This window comes from Panthera leo, chromosome B4 (assembly GCF_018350215.1).
Source record: "Panthera leo isolate Ple1 chromosome B4, P.leo_Ple1_pat1.1, whole genome shotgun sequence".
Lineage (NCBI taxonomy): Eukaryota > Metazoa > Chordata > Mammalia > Carnivora > Felidae > Panthera > Panthera leo.
Genome location: NC_056685.1, coordinates 84,565,892 through 84,590,645, shown reverse-complemented (window position 1 = coordinate 84,590,645; position 24,754 = coordinate 84,565,892). Strand labels below are relative to the sequence as shown.

Below are 24,754 nucleotides of genomic sequence, written 5' to 3'. Positions count from 1 at the left end.
GTGTAGCTGTACCAGCGTCAGACAGCCTGGGGGCCAAAACCAGATGCAGAGTTTGATGGGAGGTAGCGACTAGGGACAGGGAGGGGGGTGGAGACAGAGGGGCATTTCAGGGTTACTCTACTGTTTGTGGGAGGACATCCTGGTAATGCAAACATTTGGGTTATGTGTTTAAGAGAACATTTTTGTCCCCTAAAGTGTGGTTTTGTTTAACCCACACACCCTGACCCTAAGGCCCTGTGGCTTTTCTCTTGGACTAAATCCATCTCCGGGACCTAGAAATTGACTAATTGTCTCTGTTGCATTACCCTATACCTCACAACTAGATCAAGGAGTTTAAACACTGGCAAATCCAGATGTGGGAAATGGTCAAAATCAGAGGTCATGGCTGACTTGACTCTAAACAAAGTCTGTAAGACTTTATGGGAGTCTAAGGGGCTTGATATTTGTTACTTGTAAATAGGACTGTTAATCCTTTATTTTTTTTAACCTTACTATTATCTCAGACAAATTCAGTTCTTAAGATACACATCACCTATGCCTGTTACCTTGTATAGGATTATTTCAAAACATAGATTCCCAGATGACTTAGATCAAGACATGAATCCCTGCAGCCCTTAAAAGTAACATATGGAGGGTTTTAACAGTATTTTGACAAGTTTTGTTAGTTTATTTTTATTTTTATTTATTTTTAAATTTTCTTACTGTTTATTCTTGAGAGAGAGAGAAAGAGAGAGACAGAACGTGAGTGGGGGAGGGGCAGAGAGAGAGGGAGACACAGAATCCCAAGCTGGCTCCAGGCTCCGAGCTGTCAGCACAGAGCCCAGTGCAGGCTCGAACTCACTAACCGTGAGATCATGACCTGAGCCGAAGTTGGACTCCCAGCCGACTGAGCCACCCAGGTGCCCCTAGTTTGTCGTTTAAATAGAAAGCATCCAACCTGTTTTCTCCCCTTATTATCCTTTCTGGCCGGGAAATCAGCACCCGACATTGGCGCCTATTCAGGAAGTTGGTCTTCTAGAAGCTCTGGTGTATGGCAAATACATGCAAACCCCTGGGTTATCTTCCTGGGGTACAAGCAAGACTGGGGAGACCCTGTTTCCAGGGCATCCTTACTGTTGGCATGGTGATGGCTCTGTGAGCCGGTGTTGATTCCCACATTAGTTTGAAACCAGAAGTTAAACATGTCTGCAAGAGTGGGAAGTAGTGGCCCTTTCTGGACGTGCATCTCCATGTAAGAATTGAATTGCCAGAATAAATCTGACACTGTGTTTTATGAAATAAGCCTTGCTTTGGGACCAGTATGGCTTTGTTAGGTTAAAAGCTCTAGTTTCTTAATTTTGCAATTATCTATAATATCTACACTAGAGAAATGCTATTAGGATTAAATGGCACGACATATGAAAAATGCTTAGCCTTGGCTTGACATGTGAGATGTTCTCAACATTATTAGATTTCATATACAATCCAAGACTGGGGTAGACACCTATCCCTACTTTCGCTACAGTTTGGCAGAGAAGATCAGCAGTGTAAAAGTGCAATGGCAGAACACAGTGTAGGATCTTGTGAAAATACATACGAGGTGCTCCTAACTCAGGGACCTTCTGAGATGGTGAGAGGCCTGTGAGTTATAATAATGCAAAAGAGCTTAATAAACTGAAAGCACTATAGAAATAAGTTATTGGAGAAAGATACACATATGAGCTGTATTTCCTAAGTTTTCTCATTAAATGAGGCTTAACCGTAGACTATGTATAAAAACGTCAGCATGTGACATTCACAGAGTTCTGCCCAGAGCCTTCAGATTGTTTCCCTGTTCCTTGGATTGTAAAGAGACTTTTTTTTTACAGGTGGACTCTGTTTTCATCCTGTTTCTGAGTTCTGCCCAGAGCCTTCAGGTTGTTTCACTGTTCCTTGGATTGTAAAGAGACTTTTTTTGCAGGTGGACTCTGTTTTCATCCTGGCCTTCCTATGCTTCCTACCTTGACATGTTGTTTTCCCCCGCCAAATGATGGTTTAAGAAGTCCACACTTCCTGATCTAATATGACAAATAAGATGGCTCGCACATCAGTTTGATTCCTGTTCTCTAGCAAGATTGTCATTTAATGCTGACTTTCCCCTTGAAAGCTGTTGTGTTAATGACCTTTTAAGAGATTGACTTGGCCTCTTTTTTTGTTTTGTTTTTCATTTGTGATCTAGTGTAGGGCTCACCAGTGGAACTTTCAGTGATGAAATATTCTGTATGTGCACTGACCCATTTGACAGCCACCAAGCACATGTGGCTGTCGAGGACCTGAAATGTGGCTACTGTGACTAAGGAACTGAGTTTTAACATTTAAATTTAAAGTGCTTCATATGGCTACCTACCATATTGGTCATCATGGTCAGGTGTTTAAGGCTGTTAAGGTCAAACTTTATTAATCTGGTTCTCTAGGAATTCTTTAGACTGGTGTGCTTTTTATGTAATACTTCTATAATATTCAAAGCCCTGGAGCACATCCACTGCTTTTGAAGACTTGTATAGCAATACATTGAAACTTGCTGTCTCTTAAAGAAAAAGAGGGCTCTCTAGCGTGGCTTTAAAAAATAACCCCAATCTGATGATTATTTTAAGGTTATTGATACCTATAGTGTGGGTACTCTCCAGGAGAAGAATTAGAAATAGATTAGGAATCAAGAAAAAGAATAGGGAACTAACACACCGGTACCTAGAATGCCAACTCGGTGCTAGTCATTTTACATAACATATAATAAAATGGTAAGGAAGAAGGACTGGTAATAAAATAACATAAAGAAAAATCAGTTTAAGTGCATAGCACCTAGGTAACCACAACTGGTAAACACATTCAGATTTACATAGGAATGTTTTTCATACATTCTAATATTATGATTTACGGTTTAAGGCAAAATTGAAGTGACTTAAGAGTTGCTGTTTAACTTTTAAAAGTACAGTTTAGAGCAATCAATTTTCCATAATTCTGAAGAACAAATTAGGGATGGCCTTTCAGATTGTTGTACTATTAACCTTGTCATCTGTGTTATCCTTAAATTCCAGAGCTGGAAACAGGATTGTTGAAGTATTACCTGAACATCTGAAACAGTTTCAATCCCTCGAAACTTTGGACCTGAGCAGCAATAATATTTCAGAGCTTAAAATTCCCCTTCCACCCCTACAACTCAAATACCTGTAAGTCAGTTCTTCTTTAACAAAAATATTCACCTATGATGAAAATATCATTGTAATAATAACAAAAAATCAACTTTAGGATATAATAAAATCTGCCTTTTTTTTAAATTGCTGGTGTATCAGCCATTTAACTTTTATTGATGTGTAATTTGCTGTTAAGCCCAAATAACCACAATCTTTATTTTGTTGCTGTACTTTTGGATTACAAAAAATTAGACATCCGGGCACCTGGGTGGCTCAGTCGGTTGGGTGTCTGACTTCAGCTCAGGTCATGCTCTCACAGCTCGTAAGTTCGAGCCCCACGGCAGGGTCTGTGCTGACAGCTCGGAGCCTGGAGTCTACTTTGGATTCTGTCTCCCGCTCTCTCTGCCCCTCCCCGACTCGTGTGCCCCCATGCTCGCTCGCTCTCATAGAAATAAACATTTAAAAAAAAATGTAAACAAAAAAAATTAGACATCCTTTGAGTGTTAGAAAAAATAGGTGGAGTTAAAAGTGCTCCTTTGAAAAAATTAAACCACTGCTTGTTTCATTAATAAGTGAATTTTATAAAAATTGGATAAGCATCTCTAACAAACTTGTATAACCTTCAGATATTCCAGTCACTCTTTCCTGAGCAGTACGTGTGAACCCTAGTTTAGCGTTGGTCCACAAGGACCTGAATACTTAATTTTTAAAGTGTCCATTGTTACAGATGATAGTTAGGTTCTCTGGACATTATAACACAGAGAATGTTTGTGCTTTAACTTTCCAAAGAACCGGAAAGAGCAGCTCATCTTCAAACTTTTAACAGGTATATCAACAGCAACCGGGTCACTTCGATGGAACCTGGGTATTTTGACAGCTTGGCCAACACGCTCCTGGTGTTGAAGCTGAACAGGAACCGAATCCCAGCTATCCCACCCAAGATGTTTAAACTGTCCCAACTACAACACCTGTAAGTAAAATGTTCTCTTAGATATTGTTTCCTCAGCTCCTCCTAACCCTTGGCATCTGTTGCCCAAAATCCACAACATGGCCAAAGGAGTTTAGAAGCAAGGATGTGGCTGTCTTTCCATCGAGAGCTGGAGTGGTAGAATTTCTGAATTGGAAAGAGCCTTCACAGTCACCTAGTGCAGACTCCTGCCTGACAGGGCAGGTTAGATTGTTACTGAAGGAATGCACAGTGTAATGATTGAACAATCTCCACACAAAGGCGTCATTGTGGCACAGAAGACATCGTGGGTGACTCTCAACAGCTGTGGTTTATGAGAATAATACCGACAACTCCAGGAGGCTCTGATAGCTTAAGTGGCTGCAGAGAACTGTCTCGTTAATAGCAGTGGAATGATCTGTGAACAGGCTCCTGCAACACAGTGGTTTTCAACCTTGGCTGCACATTATAGACACTGGGGAGCTTTTAAAAATCCCAATGTCCAGGCCACACCCTAGACCAATTATATTAGAACCTCTGGGGGTAAGATCCAGGCTTCGGTAATTTTTAAAACTCCCCGGGTGATTCCAGTGTGCAACCAAGGTTGAAAAGGACTGCCTTAAAGAGAAAGCATTAAACATAAAAAGAATCGTCAAAGAGAGTAACCAACCAACTTTTGTAAGCAGGCTAAGCTTGACGGCCCTGCCCCCGAAATAGACCTCATGTTTTAACATCATATTTGGTATTCTCACTCTGGATAATTTACTGGATAATTTACAGACAAATATACTGAGTAGATGACCATTTAGAAATTAAAGTGTAGTCTAGTTTCAGTATTTCATTCTAAAAATACATCACACGTTTCAGAAGGAAATGCCCTCACTGCTAATAAATCAAACTTCTTCTCACTGAAAATGTTTAGTAATTTGAAACATTCCATGTAATTTAACACCGGCTGGTTTAACTATATTATAGTAATGTTGCATTTTATTACTAACTCCAGAATTTGTCATATAAGCTAACTGTTTAACTGTTATATCCAATGCAGTGAACTGAACCGAAACAAGATTAGAAACGTAGATGGGCTCACATTCCAAGGGCTTGGTGCTCTGAAGTCTCTGAAAATGCAAAGAAATGGAGTAACAAAACTTATGGATGGAGCTTTTTGGGGGCTGAGCAACATGGAAATCTTGTAAGTATGGCTTATCCTACAGTTCCTGCTTAGGTAGTACAACCATGGGCCACGCAGTGAACATGCAGTAGCTTTATTTGAAATCCTATGTTACAGTCTCCTCATTTAATACCCAGTTTTGTTTCAGGTAATGTGACTGAAATTTAGAAGCACATGGTACTTTGGGCTGATGCCTTTATATCACAAAAGCTAAACATCTTGTAACAATAGGAATATGTAATAGGTTGTAATCATATGTCTCCTTTGAAAAGACTAGATAATGAACTTTTGATCCTGCTTTTGATTCTTATTGTAAATGTAGGCAGCTGGACCATAACAACCTAACAGAGATTACCAAAGGCTGGCTTTACGGCTTGCTGATGCTGCAGGAACTTCATCTCAGCCAAAATGCCATCAACAGGATCAGCCCTGATGCCTGGGAGTTCTGCCAGAAACTCAGTGAGCTGTGAGTTGCCTTTTATTCTCCCCAGGTTTGAGAGCAAGGATCATGCCAGAGCATGAGCTTCTTACCACTGATCTGTGAAATTTTCATAACAAAGTTTCCAAGGTGACAGCTTTTTTCACATGCAACCTAGTCATATTTTTGTTGTGATAAGTTGAAGCCAACTCTGCTATTTGACTTCTGGGGCACATGGGCTAAATCAGTGATGGTTATTTTCAAATAAAGAGAATTTTTTTAATTACTAGGATTAGAAATAATGTTTACCTGAGTATTATTAAGAAGGCAGAGTGTCAAAATAAGAATTATTGTGGTTACATATATCACCTGTTGTTTAGAAAAGAAATCGTTGTGTTGAATTGGAAAATAAAAGCTGTTGTTTGTTTTTTGTTTTTACAGGGACCTAACTTTCAATCACTTATCGAGGTTGGATGATTCAAGCTTCCTGGGCCTAAGCTTACTAAATACACTGCACATTGGGAATAACAAAGTCAGCTACATTGCTGATTGTGCCTTCCGGGGGCTTTCCAGTTTAAAGACTTTGTAAGTTACACATTTTGCTCTCCGTACATGAACCTAATTGGTTCCTAAATGTGCCCACTTTTCTCCAAGCAGATTTCCTTTGTTGTGAAGGAAATATCTACAGCCTCAGAAGTTGTGTCTTAATCTTTCCCAGATCAGTTTGATTAAAATAGGTCCATTTCATCCATATGTGTTTCTTAGAGGGATTAAAAAGGACAATGATCAGATTGGTTTGGTGATTACACTTAGCCTTCTCAGGATCTCCAGGAAGTTGGTAACTGCTCAAAGGGGAAACGATTGTAAATCCACTGATTTTTCTTTATAAAAATGCAGATTAGAAATTACCCAGAGCGAAAAGATCTACAAAGGGCAGCAAAGGAAGATGCCTGTTTATCATACAAGTTATATCCAGATTTAATCCATCTCCTAAGAGAAGAGAAAATTTTGGATTAATTGACCTTTGAAATATCTCTGAAATGTTCATTTTAATGTTGTGCAGTGGGTTTTTGGTTTTTGCACTGTCAGAAATTTTTGCTCCATTCACTATTTGAAGCATGACATAATTGAAAGACATGCTGTGTGCTTTGGCCAACTCCTGCTAATGTGGTTGGAGCCGTGGTTTTAAAGTTTAATGTATTTTTCAGACTGTTCAGGTCTTTCAGAATTGAGTCATCTTGATAGAGGAATTAATAGGACAGGTTCAACTGTCTTGATTTTTGGGCAGCAATACTTAAAATGTTGTTGAGGGAGGAGGGCAGGGAGAGAGAAAATTTTGTATTGTTTTGAAAGGGGTAGAGATGATGTGAGGGATCATGAAGAATTCGTTACAAATTATATGCCACCTGGGCGGTGATCTTAGCTTTTTGAGCATATCTCTAAGGGGAGTGTTTGTATCTTGTGTTAAATATCTGGTACCGGTTTCAGTAACGTTTCTTTTAATAATTAGGGATCTGAAGAACAATGAAATTTCCTGGACTATTGAAGACATGAACGGTGCTTTCTCTGGGCTTGACAAACTGAGGCGGCTGTGAGTGGGATTTGCTTCATGTTTGTCTCACTCTCTGACCTACACGTTCACTGGAGGTCCAGTCTACAGGTTCACATTCGGAAGAGTTTAGAACTAGAGGCTTTATATCTGGTTGTTTCCCTTGGACATTTTCCCAAATGAGTATTGTTACACAAGATGGGTATTAATTAGCTTTTCTTCCTTGGGATGGTGGTTTTGTTCAACACTTTGGTGAGTTGTAACTTATTTTAATATCTAGATAAGAGTGTTAAATTGTTTTGAGTGCTTAGGCTCTTGGGATTATCATCGTATAAAAATTAACATGCTTACTAAGTCCGCCATTTTGAACCTTTCAGAGTTGTATTCTGCTCACAGTTTTTAAGTGGAGTGACCCAGTGTCCACTGACAGTACTGCAGGAGGTTCCAAGCCCTAGAGGAGGAAAACCTGCTTCTATTTAGCCTTAAAGTGGCCTTGTAAGGTGGCCAGATTCTGGGTTTTAAGTTTTCAGGTTGAGTTTCATATAGCCCTAAGCTTCTGTGGATGATGAAAGTGTCCATGGGGAGGAAGGGTAAAGAGAAGATCTCCACTATATCTTCTTTACTGATTATAGTTTTTGAGACCATTTACTTGGAAGAAAGTTTCTGCCTCTTCCTAAAAAGACTTTCAAAATCACTGCTTTAATTTAGCTGCCAGAGTAACTTACTGAATACCTACTTTTGCTGAGTTCTCTGCTGAATGCTTTGAGACCCTGCTGAACTGTATTACTGATATAGATGGCATGGATAACATTTTTACAGGATACATTATTTAATTGAAGAGAATAGAATTATTCACAAATGATTTTAAAAGCAATTTTTTTCATGAGAATTCCATCCCCAATTGGCTTTAACTGTTCCAATGTAATTTTTTTTTTCCCAGAATACTCCAGGGGAACCGGATTCGATCTATTACCAAAAAAGCCTTTACTGGTTTGGACGCATTAGAACATCTGTGAGTGACTGGAATTTAGTTACCCTAAAGGAATCTGAGATGGTTATCTACTTATGTGTCATGAAAGATAAAGTAGAATGTAATTTTGTTGGCATCCTTTCTGTACCATAAAGTATATTTACACATCTGCTTATCCTGTACCTATTTGTCTACCTATCTATATCTTCATGGCAGTATATAGGTATGTATTTTCCTTTGCATTTGAGGACATTGCTGCACGTTATTGGGTTCTCTTTTAGTTATTTTTCTCAAGCGGTGACATATTTAGTTTTCAAAAACCTACCATTTATTGTATATACATGTCAGGCATTGTGCCAGGTATTTATATACAGTCTCATTTAATCCTCATGAGAAAACTATTCAGGGGCACCTGGGTGGCCCAGTTGGTTGAGTGTCTGACTCTTGATTTTGGCTCAGGTGATCCCTGGGTCATGGGATCGAGCCCCACATGGGGCTCAGCGCTGAGTGTGGAGCCTGCTTTAACATTCTGTCTCTGCCTGTGCCCCTCTCCCTTGCTTGCACTCCATCTCTAAAAAAGGAAAAACTATTCAATAGCTATTACTACCTTTATTTTGAAGTGAAGAAATGGAAGTCCAGAGTGTCCATTGATTCCATCGAACAGTTAAGATGGTGACTTGAATTTTAAAGATACAAAGACCACTCCCCGCAGTCGTCAGGCATAACATTAGGAGACTAGTAGCACTACTGGGAGGCTTTTAGTAGTTTGTTGTTGTGGTTAATTGTAAAGCAGACAGTCTATTTTCCACCTTTGTTCTTTCTCTTTTTCCATTTTGCTACCAGTCCATCGGCTAGCAATTGACAGAAGTAGGACTCAAACCAGGGCTGCCTCTGCCGTAGGCGTCCCTGTGCCGAGCAGCTCTCACCTCCACGAGCTCTGCACCACCCCCTCTTAGCAACTCCTGGCACACAGTTTTGAAATGACATTCAGGGACTCGGATATTTCCAGCCACTAGGAGGGCAAGCTAGCCAACCTTGGTAGGAGTCAAAACCTGCATGAGCTTGAACCGACCAGCTTCTTACAACTGGATCTGTGTTTTATATTTGTCCAGCAAAAGTACAAAGTGATACTAAATGTCTCCACTCTGTTAGGGAATGTTTGTAGCCAAAAGTTTTAATAACTATTAACTTCGACAAAAGATGGTCTGATTTACAATACACATTTGGTTGTACCTGTGTTTGCACTGCGTATCAAGAGGGAAGATTTCACCATTATCCATGACCACCTTGTTGTCTTCTGACTCACTTGTTAGTTTGAGGGAGGTTTGGATGGCTAGCCACACCAACAGAAACAGTTCGAGCTGGAGGAGGGTGATTCTGCATTGCAGAATTTGGAAGGGCGGGCCAGTGTTGCTGGACTTCTTGAAACAAATTACTTTCAGAGGGAAACTAGCCAAAAGGGTTTGTCATCTGACCCATTCCATTTCTGGGAAAGTGGAATTAGTGGATCAGTGGAGTATTGACCTCGGCTTTAGCTTTCTAAACCTTCTTGACTCTCCCAGCCTCTTTCTCTGCCCATGTTTGGTACCTTCACTCTGTCCTCTCTTGCCCCTCATCTCATTCAAAATCCTTTTTGTACACTCTGACCTGTAAAGAAAACCAGAGTAGTAATCATTGTGGAGAATGCTTTAATTCAGACTGCTTGTAGGTACTAGTTACAAATAAAGTCAGCCTCGAATATTCTCTGGTTTTACTAATGCGTTTCCCAGAGTGTGTTACGGCAAGTACATCTCGTCTGAACACCGTACTGTCTTTAGCAGTGACATACATGTGTGTTGCAGAATGGGCTACTAAGAGCATAGGTTTTGAAATTGAAACTAATGGTGTTTGCATCTTAGCTGTGCCTGTCATGCTGAACAAGGTAGTAAAACCATCTTCTTTTGGGTTGCTGTGAGGAGTAAATGTTAAATCATTTAACCCAGTGCATGTCATAGAAAGGATTTGATGCATGATGGGTTTTTTAAAAAGGATAACTATGAAGAATTTTAGTTCTGTATTTAAAAGTTACTCTCAGTAACTTCTGAAGTTCTAACTTCTCAAGTTACTAACTTGAATAATGAGAAACAATAAAGTATCACAGCAGAACAAGCCATATAACTATTTAAAAAAATACAGCAGAACAGCTTAGGCCCTTAGGAGTCAAATAACCTGTACATAATGATATAAAGCAAATCTCTTTTACTATAACAGAACCTACCTCTGATACAAATAGATATTCTTGTTCTTTGATCTAAGTTTCTTGTGTTCTTCTGGAGTTGCATGGTTTATATATTTTAGCGCATGGAGTAGTTTGGTGAATGGGGTGAGGAGTGTGGGCCCAGCCTTTCCCTGAGGCATGCAGTGACCATAATTCGCTCTAATGTATTTGATTTGTTTTCAGAGATTTGAGTGACAACGCAATCATGTCGTTACAAGGCAATGCATTTTCACAGATGAAGAAACTTCAGCAATTGTAAGCTTTTCTTTTTTCTTCCAAGGGTTTCAAATAAAACATGGTGGGGGGAGCTCTCATGAGGTATGTCATCCTAGATCACGTGTTTATGAAAAGTGTCTAGCACGTTCTCAGCATTACTTAATTTTTATACCAGAAAGCAAAGGGAATTGGTTATTTGTTCCTTTGGTCAAAAAGAGGAGTATCTTTTTGTTTCTGTTAGGAATTTACAATTTACATTTTTGGGACCTAATGCAGGGCAATGAATATCCCAGTAACAGGTCTTCAGTAGTGAGAGATTTTTGATATATCATCAGCCCCTCTCCCTCAGCAGGTCGGTAAGAACAAACAATATGGTGCTAATACATTTCTTACATTTTAAGGTGGATTAGAGAATATTTATTTCATAGGGTGTATTTGGTTTCCACATTCATTGCTTTGTTACTATTTACTTGAGTTAGTTTACTTGTAGAATCTGCATTTCATATAAAACAAATTGAACATAATTACTCTCCTCAGGCATTTAAATACATCAAGCCTTTTGTGCGATTGCCAGCTAAAATGGCTCCCACAGTGGGTGGCAGAAAACAACTTTCAGAGCTTTGTAAATGCCAGTTGTGCCCATCCTCAGCTGCTCAAAGGAAGAAGTATTTTCGCTGTTAGCCCAGATGGCTTTGTGTGTGGTGAGTGTACCTGTTGCCTCTGCATTCCTTCTTTTTCCCTCCAGCTAATGGTTTTGAATAAGCTTATGTTCCCTGTCTCTTTTTTTTAATGTTTATTTATTTTGAGAAAGAGTGCAAGTGGGGGAGGGGCAGAGAGAAAGAGGGAGACACTGAATCTGAAGCAGACTCTAGGCTCTGAGCTGTCAGCACAGAGCCCGACGCAGGGCTCAAACTCATGAACTGTGAGATCATGACCTGAGCTGAAGTCAGATGCTTAACAGACTGGGCCATCCCTAATGGCGCCCCCTAAGCTTCTGTTCTCTTAATGAAGCTTCCGTGTCTGCTGAGGTAGATGTAAATGGATCTATAGTGATGATTTTAATGTTACAGATGAGAGTTTTCCAAAATGTCATTGTTTTGACATCAGGGTGGTTTGATGGAAAGAGTAGGACATTGGATCTTGGGAGAATTGAAGGACAGGGGCAGTCCTCCTGCTTCCCTAAATCTCAATCTCTGTGTCCGTGAAATGGGAACTCTGTGGACTTCCCTTCCCAACCGTGGGGTTGTTGAGAGGCTGAACTAACCCCTGTGTAAATGCTGTGTATTAAGAGTAGAAAGAGAAAAATTATCTGCTTATGATTGATGGGCCGTTAACAATTTTGCTCCCGGTGGGTAAAGCACTATAAGGAGTAGAAAGTTTGAATTGATTATAAATAAATGTAAGGTCCATTGTCATAGCATCTAAGAATCTCAGTGTCAGAAATCTCACACTTCACATTGCTAGTCAGCAGATCGGATCAAAAGCCAGGTTCTCATCTCCCTGGTGCAGGCTTCTGTCTACCACACCACACTGCTGTTTACTATTCACCACCATGGAGACCTTTGTAAAAATAAATGTGCACATAGAACACGAAATCGACTTGTGCTTAAATTTTAGCGTGTGTGTTAAGATATTACAGAACCTAATTTTACATTGGCCTTTAAAAATTTATTTGAAACTGCTTTGCCTACGATTGTTTAGTCAAGTACAAGAAAAATATATTTTTTTAGGTTGCAGCATTAAACAGTGCCAACGGTTTCTGGAAATAAAATGTCTGATGTAGCTTTTGGATCTAAATAAGCTTTTGGCACTCATCTAGAAGGGCCTGAGCCATGCCTTTCCCATGGTGCTTATTTCACAGTTCTCTAGTCTTAAGATAGGAACGCGATTACTTTGAGACGTACATATGGTGTCCTTAGATTTTTCTGTCACTCCTTCCATTGTGGATCTAAACATTGATATACCAGATGAGAATTTTAGAATAATTCCACGGAAGAAGAAACCATCCTGATTACAGCATGGTATTGGAAGTGTGCAGCATTGGAGTTATCAGAACATTCCCACGCCCCATTCACACACGTGCAGACACAGAGGCACACATAATCATTCTCTCTCTCTCTCTCTCTCTCTCTCTCTCTCTCTCTCTCTCTCTCACACACACACACACACACACACACACACACATACACACACACTCACACACTCTCACACTCTCACACACACACACACACACTCACACGAGTTGTTTTTCTAGAGCACCCAAATAATACATTTCAGTATTTCTAAGCTGTTTTCCTTCTGGGTTTAGACCATCTCCAAGAAACTGCAGTTCAAGAAGGTAACTTTTCCAAAAAGTAACAGAGAACTAAAAATAGCTGTTTGGAATGAAAGAGTTGCTCAGCTCTAATTATAATGTAGCTCCAACAGTGTAGCACAGCGGCCTGATTGATTGTCCACCCGAAACCCCAGGCTGAAGCCAGGGTCTCACAGGAAGTTTGAAAGATGCTTTTTCTTTCACTGCAGGATTATCTTTTTCTGCTGTATCTAAAAATTACTGCTTTTTAATATGGGTTCTGTCTTTGGTAAATGGGGTGTTAATTGCTCTTTAGTGATATTGATTTCTTAATTTCCCTGCTGCTTACTCATGGGTAACATGGAAAAAAATCACACTTCCCCAAAACAAGTAGCATTTAAGTATGATCTCTGAGCCTGGAAGTTCCATAACTGATTTCTTCTTGTATCTGTATGAAAAAAGCATAAGGGGCCTAGGATAACCTATCTTCCAAAATAGCAGTCTCCTCTCAGTTAGTGACTGATAAATAAGTTTGTCTCTCTTTGAAGTGAACAGATTAGTTGATAAACACTCTCCCAGGCCATCATTTCAACACTAGGACTGTTAGTCCATTTGTGAAACATACACAAAGGGTAAAACCTAAGCCCTCATTTGTTTTGGGTTTCTTGGTATTAAAAAGTGAGTAGCTTTTGGACTCTCAAGCCTTAAAATTGTTTTGTTTTCTCCTCTCCATTTTGAACAGATGATTTTCCTAAACCCCAGATCACGGTTCAGCCAGAAACACAGTCGGCAATAAAAGGTTCCAATTTGAGTTTTATCTGCTCGGCTGCCAGCAGCAGTGATTCCCCGATGACTTTTGCTTGGAAAAAAGACAATGAACTACTGCATGATGCTGAAATGGAAAATTACGCACACCTGCGGGCCCAAGGCGGCGAGGTGATGGAGTACACCACCATTCTCCGGCTGCGCAGCGTGGAATTCACCAGTGAGGGGAGATATCAGTGTGTCATCTCCAATCACTTTGGCTCATCCTACTCTGTCAAAGCCAAGCTCACAGTAAATAGTATGTGATCTGACTTTTCCTTTTGCATTTAAAGACGCCTTTTAGATTTGGTTTTCTCTTACTCCTGACCCTGTCTTCTGCTCAGTTTCCCACCTAACCCTTCCCTTCTCTGCCTCTCTACAAAATTAAGAGTCTTGGCATCTACACAAGCAGTTATTGTGTCGAGGACCCCATCGTGGTGGGTAACACAGGAGTGAATCAGACACTCTTTGCTCTCCTGGGAGTTCACAATGTATTAGTCTTTTTTTTTTAATTTTTTGCAATGTTTATTTATTTTTGAAAGAGAGAGAGACACAGAGTGCGAGCGGGGTGGGGGTGGGGGGGCAGGGAGAGAGGGAGACACAGAATCCGAAGCAGGCTCCAGGCTCTGAGCTGTTAGCACAGAGCCCAATACAGGGCCTGAACTCACAAACCATGAGATCATGGCCTGAGCCAAAGTTCAATGCTTAACTGAGCCACCCAGGCACCCCATTTTTTTTTCATTTTTAATTTTTGGAGAGTGTGCGTGCAAGCAGAGGAGGGGCAGAGGGAGAGAGAGAATCCCAAGCAGGCTCCATGCTGACCCTGATGTGGATCTCAATCCTACGACCCTGGAATCATGGCCTGAGCCAAAATCAAGAGTCAGACACTCAACCACCTGAGCCACTCAGACACCCCAACAATGTATTAGTCTGATGCGGGGAGGCCATGATGTATGCTGTTAGAGCACACTGCCTTTAATTCTGAGGTCTGGGTTGGAATCCTGCAACTCGTGCTTATAGCTGTGTAACCCTTAGCAAGTTACTTAACCTTTCTGTGCCTCCATTTCCACATCTTTTTCCCCCCCACATCTTTCAATTAGGAATAATGGTACCTACCTTACAGAGAGGTGTGATCTTCACTAAATAAAATAATTGGTACAGAGAACTTAGCAGAATACCTAGAATACAGTGAATGCTCACTGAAGGCAGTAAGTATTAGCTAGTGTTAGTAAAAATATGTAATTACTTTGTGTGGCTGGTATACATTTTTATGACTGGAGTCTTACCACTTTATCTTTAATCATTTGTACTTTCCGTGGTAGGAGATTTTCTTGCATGATACATTAATGTATCCATTCTACAAATGGTTGCTGAGGCCTGACACATACAATTTTGAGTTTAAAATTGTAGGACAAAACACATATCTAAAGTCATAGAATGTTGGAGCCAGGAGAGAGTGGTCAGCGTACAAAGAGATTAATTGATTTGCCCAGGATCTCACAGATGATTACTGAGGGAACTGAGAAGTATCTTGAAAATAGCAGAAAGACCTTCACTCTGAACATCAGGTGACCTGTGTTGTTTCAGCCTGACTTCATCATTTCTGTGTCTGTGTAACCTTGAGGGCATCTCTTCGTCTCAGCTTTACATTCCTTATCTTGCAATCAGAAATAACACCAGCCTTAACTATGTCAGGGGCATTGGTAGGTATGTACTTAAAAAAAAAAAAAACCAGGATGGAAATGAACCGCTAGAACTCCATAGCACTGATGCCCATATTCTTTATCTGATTTCAGTGCTTCCTTCCTTCACCAAGACCCCCATGGACCTTACCATCCGGGCTGGGGCAATGGCGCGTCTGGAGTGTGCCGCCCTGGGGCATCCAGCCCCACAGATAGCCTGGCAGAAGGACGGGGGCACAGACTTCCCTGCTGCGAGGGAGAGACGCATGCATGTTATGCCTGAGGACGATGTGTTCTTTATTGTGGATGTGAAGATAGAGGACATCGGGGTTTATAGCTGCACAGCTCAGAACAGTGCAGGAAGCATTTCTGCAAATGCGACTCTGACTGTCCTAGGTAGGTGGCTGTTGTCAGGTTCCGTGATGTAAGTTAATCTTAAAGATAACTAACTCCCCCAGAGGCCCTAAGTGTCCCAAGTTGTGAGGGTGAGAGGTAATCCATAAGACACTGCCTTCCCTTGGAGAGGGCAGATGGCTTCTTGGGAGCTCGACGTGGAGAGTGCGTTACATCTTCTAGCCTGAGGCCAGTGAGATGAATCTGCTTCTTCTGTTCCGAGGGCAGGGGAAAAGTAAATGCTTTGAAGCTTCCCCTTTTTGGAGTCACCTTTTCCTCTGCCCTCCTCTTCCCATTGCCCAGTCTCTACCAATAATCCTAACACTATAAAAACTATGTAAGGAAAAAAAAAACATGTGAGCAGATTGGGAAGGACCTGTTCTCTTTACGTGGCCTGCCCTGCCATTCTGGAAATCAGGAGTTTGTCTTTTACCTTTTGCCTCAACGGGAGCTTTTTAAGCATTTGAATATGTTAATCATCTGTGTATCTTTGAAAGAGTTGAGCAAAGTAACCTATGAATACCAGAAAATAAAAATACTTTCATAATTTAAATATAGGTTTGGACATCTAGCACTAGAAAGTTTCCCTTTAAAACATTTAAACATTCTGAAATCTTTCTTCCATCAACACATCCTCCTGCTTAAAATTATTTTTATATATCTTCTGTTTCTAAGAAATGTCTAAAATGTTTCACATTGCCCCTCTTCCACAATTCCCAATCTTGCCAAGAGTGAGAGAGGCTGAGATTTGAAAAATAGTAAATATTATCCTTAACAGGTGTCACAATAAATGACAGCCAAATAATGAAATGAAATCCCAAATGTTGTATACACATTTAGGCTCTTAAGTGTACACATTAAGACGTGGAAGAATACATTGTTAGGTGCCAGTTTTAGTAAATTGAACTAGTGGGTCTTATGATATGCAGAACCTAATTTCATTTAGATTAAAAGCATAACTTGTCATTTCAGAGACACCATCCTTTCTGCGGCCCCTGTTGGACCGAACTGTAACCAAGGGAGAAACGGCCGTCCTGCAGTGCATTGCTGGAGGTAGCCCTCCTCCCAGACTGAACTGGACCAAGGATGACAGCCCCTTGGTGGTCACCGAAAGGCACTTTTTTGCAGCAGGCAATCAGCTGCTGATCATTGTGGACTCTGATGTCAGCGATGCTGGGAAGTACACGTGTGAAATGTCTAATACCCTTGGCACTGAGAGAGGCAACGTGCGCCTCAGTGTGATCCCCACTCCCACCTGCGACTCCCCTCAGATGACCGCTTCGTCGTTAGACGACGACGGATGGGCCACCGTGGGCGTCGTGATCATAGCAGTGGTTTGCTGTGTGGTGGGCACGTCGCTCGTGTGGGTGGTCATCATATACCACACAAGGCGGAGGAACGAAGATTGCAGCATTACCAACACAGGTGTGTAAACAGAAGCTTGGCACAGGGGGCCGTCGTCATGTGTGTTTGTGGTCCCGTGGTAATTTTCGTCTAGAATGTATGTCTCACATCCTGAGGCCATGGCAGAGGGGTGACTCACTTGTTGCAAGCTGCAGAAATACGGTTAGCTAAAAATAACACCTCAGCCCCAAAGAAAGCTGACATTTAAAGATTAATCCTTTTTGTTAAAACCTCATCAGAATATCCTGTTGGCTGTGAGATACAGCCCAAATCACAGAGTAAAACAGACTCACTCTTTCACACGGTGGTGATGGAGAACAGGAGCAGCCCTTCAGCTGTGAGCTTTACACGCTGACGTAGTTCTTTGTCTTGTCATGTGCGTGCAGCCATCTGGGGAGGATCCTGTTATTAGTGGGAGGGGGCTGTCACTTGACTAATACGTGCAGACTCCTCTGCTGGTAAATATTAAGTTGGAAAAATGGCAGAAATCAAGCTTAATTCAAGAGCTTAGATACATCCCATGACCTTATTTTTTGAAATTTGGGAGGGGTATTCTGTAGAAGATCAGTAGAAAATGGGCTTGTGCTTGCCGAGCAGCAGACAGAAAGCCCTAATCTTCCTTACCTAAATACTATACAATCAAGATGGGTTTTCAGGAGGAGGTTTACTTGATTTGTACAGAAACCCAAACAGTATTTACTGTTCATCAAGGAAGGCTGTGGGGTACGTACGGTCATCCTGGGTTAACAGAGTGCTGTTGTTGGATTGTAGATGAGACCAACTTGCCAGCAGATATCCCTAGTTATTTGTCATCTCAGGGAACCTTAGCCGACAGGCAGGATGGGTACATCTCCTCAGAAAGTGGAAGCCACCACCAGTTCGTCACTTCTTCAGGAGGAGGATTTTTCTTACCGCAACACGACAGTAACGGTAAGTGTTTAAAATGAACACGGGCTGTAGTTGTTTTGAAATAATTTGATGGAAGGCTGAAGTACAGTTCAAGAAATCGATACACTCATATATTCAGGAACTGGCCTAGCATCACTAGCAAAGCTTGAAACTAAATACTTTTATGCTGTTCTCTTAAATACTGGAAAAATCTTTGTTTCTGATAATAATAGAAGACCAGTGGAAGAACTAAAGTTTAATTTCCCCATGCAACACAGTATTTTCTTTACACCGTAAATGCTCTTTGGCCCCGAACGTTCTCCTTTTTTAAATGACGTTAACTGGTTTCATGTATGGTCTTAAAAGTCAAATGAGAGGAATCAAATTCTGACTCTTTAAGAACTGTATGGTTTTGGGGCACCTGGGTGGCTCAGTCGGCTTCCAACTTCGGCTTCCAACTTCAGCTCAGGTCATGATCTCACAGTTCCTGGGTTCGAGCCCTGCATTGGGTTCTGTGGTGACAGTTCAGAGCTTGGAACCTGCTTTGGATTCTGTGTCTCCTCTTTCTCTGCCCCTTCCCCACTCACATTCTGTCTTTCTGTCAAAAATAAGCATTAAAAAAAGAACTGTGTGGTTTTAAGAATAACCATGGAGGCAGCATAAGACAAGCACGCAGGCTTGGTTCAAGACCCACTTCTGACACTTACTCCCTGTGTATCCTTGGGCATTTCTATAGTACTTATTAGGTTGTTGTGAAATTAAAATGATACTGGAAAACTGCATAGTGCTTGGCACATACTAAAGGGCTCAAAAAGTGAAAGCTATTGACATTCTTTTCAAACATTTTACCATCTTGTCCCACAAGCATTTATTGAATATCTGCTCTGTGGTGGGCTCTGTAGTCAAGAGGGAAGATACTTGTTTTCAGTCTCATAGTGTAGTCAGTGATGAGACAAAAATTTGAACAAATAATCACAAAGTGCTTGGCAAGGCAGCGGTCTAGATAGAAGATTTGCACACCCAAGTGGGTGTTCTGGTTGGGCTCATTTGGTTGCAAAGGGCAGAAGCCCAAGCTTGTTCAAATGTAGCAGGGTTTACCCGAGACATTTATGAAAGTTTAAAGCAACAGAACTGGAACGCAATAATGCTGTGTCACGTGGGCGCCGGGGCTGGAGATTGGTGCTGTCAGCAGCTCCAGAGGCCACCAGCATCACTGATCGCATTCTGCACAGTCTCTTCTCTCAAAGACTGCCCGGTTCCTACTTCTCAGGCACATGGCCTATCATGGCATCTCTCACCTGCACCACATCTCTTGTCCTCCTTCTACTGTGGCCACTGCTAACTGGCATATCATTTCTGGGTTTTTTGGCTCAGATACTCACAGTAGGGATTTATTTTTTTTTTTTTGGCCGAGCTCATCTTTGAGCTGGGCATTCAGAGATCATTTGCTGAAGGCCCCTTCCTCATCCTGCTCACCTGTGACATTATGGAGGAAGAGGGCAGTGCTGATGCCATCATGTGTTTCAGACCATGGCTGCTTTAGGTGCTGTACGCAGACACACGGATCAGTTTCTCTCGTAAGCCGGGCGGGGAGGCTCACCCAGGTGAACACGTCCGTATGATGGTTAATCAAGTGACTCTTTCTGTAAGATGGCACAGATTTAGTTAGTTACTAATCCATAGGCCTCAGTAAATTTCCTGCTATAAATTTCTGCAATTTATTTCTTTTATATGTCATTCTATCCAAAATTTTTATCTCTAAATAATGGAAAAATACCAAAAGTGGAGACAGTGTTGAAGGATACTTGAATCAAATTCATTTGGTGACCGAGATGTCTGTTTTAAAGGAACGTGCAATATCGACAATAGCAGTGAAGCCGATGTGGAAGTTTCCACGGATCCATTCCTTTGTCCCTTTTTGGGATCCTCAGGCCCTGTGTATTTGAAGGGGAATGTATGTGGCTCCGATCCTTTTGAAGCCTATCATACAGGTATGTGGTTTTCTTATCTGAGTCCTGTTTCCTGGAGAGATTTTCAGAAGCACTAACTCTGGCTCTTTCTGATAATGTCCCCAAATTCGAAAGGCTGTGGCCCTGACCTGAGAACAGCTTTAATGGACCACTGTGAGCCCAGTCACATAAAGAAAAAGGAGTGCTACCCATGTCCTTATCCTTCAGAAGAATCCTGTGAACAGAATGGCAGTGATGTAGGATGGCCTTCACATGTGAGGAAATTAATCAACTCCACTTACTCTCAGAATGAAGGACCCGGAATGAAAAGTTTGTGTCTAAACAAGTCCTCTTTAGATTTCAGTCTAAGTCCAGAGCCAGCATCAGTTGCTTCAAGTAATTCTTTCATGGGTGAGTTTATTAACTTAGTAGACCCCTTAACTCAGGACTCACATTCCATGTTGTATGTGGGAGAGCAGCGAGCGCCTCAGATGCCAAACTTGTGAAGAGTGTTTTGTCGTCGTTGTTGTTGAAATGGTGTTGTCATGACATCCTGTGAGTTAGTACACGTGTTTCTAAAGGCGGAGTCAGCCACGGGGGATTTTCCTTGATTATATATGTAATCCGTAAGTAAGCCCTAGGAGCTTTCTGGTTAACACTGTGTGTGGCATCATCTAGAAGACAAGAATTTGGGGAGTGACTTAGGAGCTCCATTTGTCAGCCATGTGGAAAAAGTGGTTTTGGGCTACGGCAGCTTTTGGGGTGGAGTTGTGCGCGCTGCATGATTGTGGTTTGGGCTGTCTGGTGGTGCTCACACTTGGACCACGGTCGGAGGGTGGACAGCGTCCTGCTTGGCAACATCTGCCCGTCTGCCAAGCCGGACTGCTTTGGTGGAGGAGCCCGTCAGAGCCTTAAAGCCCAAGTTGGTGGTGGTAGACACTGGCTAGTGCCAAGACTCATTTGTGAGTTTTTTGGTCTAGTGCTTCAGACAAGCAACGGATAGAACTGAGGCCATCTTTTCACTGAGTGAGGATATGGGAAAATGAACCACAAATTATCTTGTTTTTAAAAAATGGAATTTTAAAACCGTTTACCAGCTTTTAAGAAATTTCGTTTTGTCACAGTGTAACTACTTATATTCCTTCTTTTAACAATGAAAATATCTTTTATATGACTGCGACAAGAATTTGAGTCAAATAATATTTTGTTAGTGAAGAAGAAAGGGCAAGGCATAAGGATGATTTTGAGAGAAAGTTTCTGTATCTAGGCACAATTTACTTGTAACCAACAATCCATATCTCCTTCATGGAAAATTGTGGACCCTTCAGTAACAAAGCTAGGATTTGGAAGAACTTACATTGGGGAACTTCATTGCACAGTGATTAATATTACTGTAGGTTATGAAATGCAATGATTGGACATATGTGTTCATTCCTCAGCTCCGTTCCGTAAGTTCTCTCTCCATAACACAGATGCACATATACCTGAAACCATAAGTGACTTGTACAAAACACTTATTTGTGCTCACGGGGTAAGATGCTCCTTCATTTAAAATGTTTTAATATCCATACTAGCCAAAGGACCCATATGTTAAGGGGTCTTTTTTGTTTTGTTTGTTTTTTGTTTTCTTTCAGGAACATTTGGAAAGCCTCTGAAGAGAGCTCACCTGGATGCTTTTTCAAGCTTTGGACAGCCATCAGATTGTCAGCCAAGAGCATTTCACCTAAAAGCTCGTTCTTCCCCAGACTTGGACTCTGAGTCAGAGGAATATGGGAAAGAAAGGACAGATTTTCAGCAAGAAAATCACACGTGTACCTATCAACAGACCTTAGAAAACCATAGGACTCCAAATTTTCAGTCTTATGACTTGGACACCTAGACTGAGTAGGAGCAAAGAAGAGCTCTAACATACTACCTCAAGCAGACTTTTATTTAAAAGAGAGAGAATCCTATGTTTTTAAATGGAGTTATGAATTTTAAAAGGATAAAATGTTTTATTTATACAGATGGACCAAAATTACAAAAAGTTATAAAAAATTTTATACTGGGAGTAACTTTCATATAAGGATACCTTTTTAAACTATTTTAACTTTGTTTTATGTGAAAAAAAAATCTTAATGTAAATTAATGGTATGAATCCATGACTATTTTATGTATTTTTATAATGCCAGATTTCTTTTTATTGAAAATGAGTACTAAAACATTTTAATTAATACCTGTCTTGTACCTTTTTTGAATAGAGGTCACTTCATTTTATTTTGCACATTGCATTTAATAAAATGTGTCATTTTGATCCTAAGCCCCATCTATACAGTTACAGTTTTTGTTGTTCTCAACACATTTTAGGCTTAATAATTTCATATTATCACGTCCAAATTGAAGGAAATTCTACTTAGCACATTAAAATATGAGCAAAAACTGACCATTCTGCCTATCACACAGAGTTGAGGTAATGCAAACTCAAATCAGATTAGTGTATATAAAAGCACATTGTAAACGAAAAAGAGCTACAAAGATTCGAGGTGTATTAATTTATTTCTAACTTTACAAACATTTGTTGGTATAGTCTGGTATAATGTAGTGCAACCACCATTGCTTAAATCACTGCTCAAGCCATGTTTCTTTAATTATAATAATGCCTTACGTGGCCTGATGCCTTGTGCTTTTCCAAATAGTTTCACATTTACCATCCCTTTAATTATAACAAGAGCATGGTTTACTGCACATTTCTGTAGTTAAAGTGGCTATAACAGAGGTGATTTTCATTTACTGTTCCAGGTTATAGTGGGATGCTGATAGAAATCTTGGCTATTTTTTACTGATTTTGTGTTGGATGAGCAGTTCTTATAAAAAAGGTACTTTTAAGCTATTCTAAAGAATTAAAATATTTTCCTAATTTGGTTATCCTGCTTTTGGTAAAAACTGAGTATCAAATCTGTTAAACTATTTAAAATATTTGTTTTAAATAGTATTTAAGTGAAAATGTCATTACATGGTGCGTATATACACACAAAACATGAATATAGTCATCTTTAAAATTGACATTATTTCAATTACTTGAAGTAAACTTAAGTCTACTAATTCAGGTGATGAAATTGGATTTTTTAAAGGCAATTCTTGTTTACGTCTATAGTTTAAAGACCAATCCTCTTGCCCAAGAATAGTTAAATATATATGGGAAGAGTTAATGCATAGCACATTAAGCTTTAAAATCCAACCTGATGAAGGTGTGAATTTATGCCATTGTCAGTCCTTTGAACTAAAGTGTGTTTGAACTAAAGTGTTAGAAAAGCAGATTCTTCTCGGAGGATATGTTGGAGGGGGGGTGACGTTTTCCTGCTTAGGGAGTGTCCAGTTTTGCTGTCTGTGAGCCAGAAACGACCCCAGACTGTAGTAAGATTTTCTTCTTTTAATGTAGACATCAGAGTCTAGGACAGGAAGTTGATCCTTCCTTGGAACACCAGTGACTATGTGCAGAGAAGTGATTTTGTATGCTTTGGCTTTATCATATTGCCAGACTTTCAAAATCTTACTAACTTGTCTTCATTATTGCCAGATGTGTTGCAAGCATTGATGGGGGCCTATTCAATGATTAAGAACTTCTTTTAACGGATTTCATTTTTCCGGACTTAGCCACAAAGGTTTAAATCATTAACACTTGAAATTCAAAAATTATATTCACTCTACTTTAATATGATTTTTCCCTTTTACTCTGTGTGTATATATGGATTACAGATAATTTTAGCTGTGTGGAAAAACAGGAGCTCAATTTCTCTTTGACATTTGCAGGAAAAGAACGTATATAATCACAAAATGAATCTAGTAAGTATTAATATATCCTAGAATAATACAGACTTCAGAAAAAGATAAATACCAAATCATTTAGTTTATGAAAAATAATGCCTAAAATTTTTCAATTTAATCTTTCTGTGCTTTCTGATAAAGACTAATTCACATACAACATGTCTTAATAGATGTTCACGCCACTTTCATAGTGTTTTCTTCATTACCAGTGCTAATGATAACATCGTTACTGTGTGTAATCTCAACCTGTTTTTTAAGATATTCGGACATAAAGGTTATATAACTGTGGCAGGCAACATTAAAAAAATTTTTTTAATGTTTATTTTTGTGAGAGACCGAGTATGAGCAGGGGAGGAGCAGAGAGAGAGGGAGACACAGAATCCGAAGCAGGCTCCAGGCCCTGAGCTGTCACCACAGAGCCCGACTCAGGGCTCGAACCCAGGAACCGTGAGATCATGACCTGAGCCAAAGTCGGACACTTACCCAACAGCCACCCAGGTGCCCCAGCAATATTTCGTAATGTCTAGTCTGTGGAACGTTTACAACTCACTTTCACAGTCCTCTTAACAGAAGCCAGAAATTACTTCTCAGAATAAAGCCAATGGTACTATTTTTAAAAACTTGATGTCAAAAAGGAAAGTGAATTGCTATTTGTACACACCTGAAGGGTGTTAGTCCTTTTGATTTAATGTGATAGGAAGTAAGTTATAACCAACATTACAATAGATGTGCTACAGGGGTATTTTTCAAGAAGGAGAACCAAATGTCACCACAGAGAGCCTGCTATGTGCCTCCCACTCTCGGAATCTGCAGTGGTTGGACTTGTGTAATAGGATAATTTAGAACTCACTATTTTTTAAG

The 24,754-nt window shown here is 40.4% G+C and overlaps 1 protein-coding gene across 3 annotated transcripts in view; it reads left to right on the top strand.

Moving 5' to 3' along the window:
• Positions 1–22,302, top strand: part of LRIG3 (leucine rich repeats and immunoglobulin like domains 3) — a 49,360-nt gene extending 27,058 nt beyond the window's left edge. For 2 of the 3 annotated variants that reach the window (XM_042947031.1, XM_042947033.1), the window contains exons 4-19: positions 3,054–3,185; positions 3,976–4,119; positions 5,144–5,287; positions 5,589–5,732; positions 6,126–6,269; positions 7,195–7,275; positions 8,174–8,245; positions 10,644–10,715; positions 11,214–11,377; positions 13,712–14,032; positions 15,570–15,851; positions 16,821–17,273; positions 18,024–18,182; positions 19,988–20,131; positions 20,225–20,500; positions 21,724–22,302. In XM_042947031.1, the coding sequence (XP_042802965.1) occupies positions 3,054–3,185; positions 3,976–4,119; positions 5,144–5,287; positions 5,589–5,732; positions 6,126–6,269; positions 7,195–7,275; positions 8,174–8,245; positions 10,644–10,715; positions 11,214–11,377; positions 13,712–14,032; positions 15,570–15,851; positions 16,821–17,273; positions 18,024–18,182; positions 19,988–20,131; positions 20,225–20,500; positions 21,724–21,968 (2,977 nt within the window). In that variant the 3' untranslated portion in view covers positions 21,969–22,302. The remainder of the gene's footprint in view (positions 1–3,053; positions 3,186–3,975; positions 4,120–5,143; positions 5,288–5,588; positions 5,733–6,125; positions 6,270–7,194; positions 7,276–8,173; positions 8,246–10,643; positions 10,716–11,213; positions 11,378–13,711; positions 14,033–15,569; positions 15,852–16,820; positions 17,274–18,023; positions 18,183–19,987; positions 20,132–20,224; positions 20,501–21,723) is intronic. The other variant, XM_042947032.1, reaches the window with a different exon arrangement.
• The last annotated feature ends 2,452 nt before the right edge of the window (positions 22,303–24,754 follow it).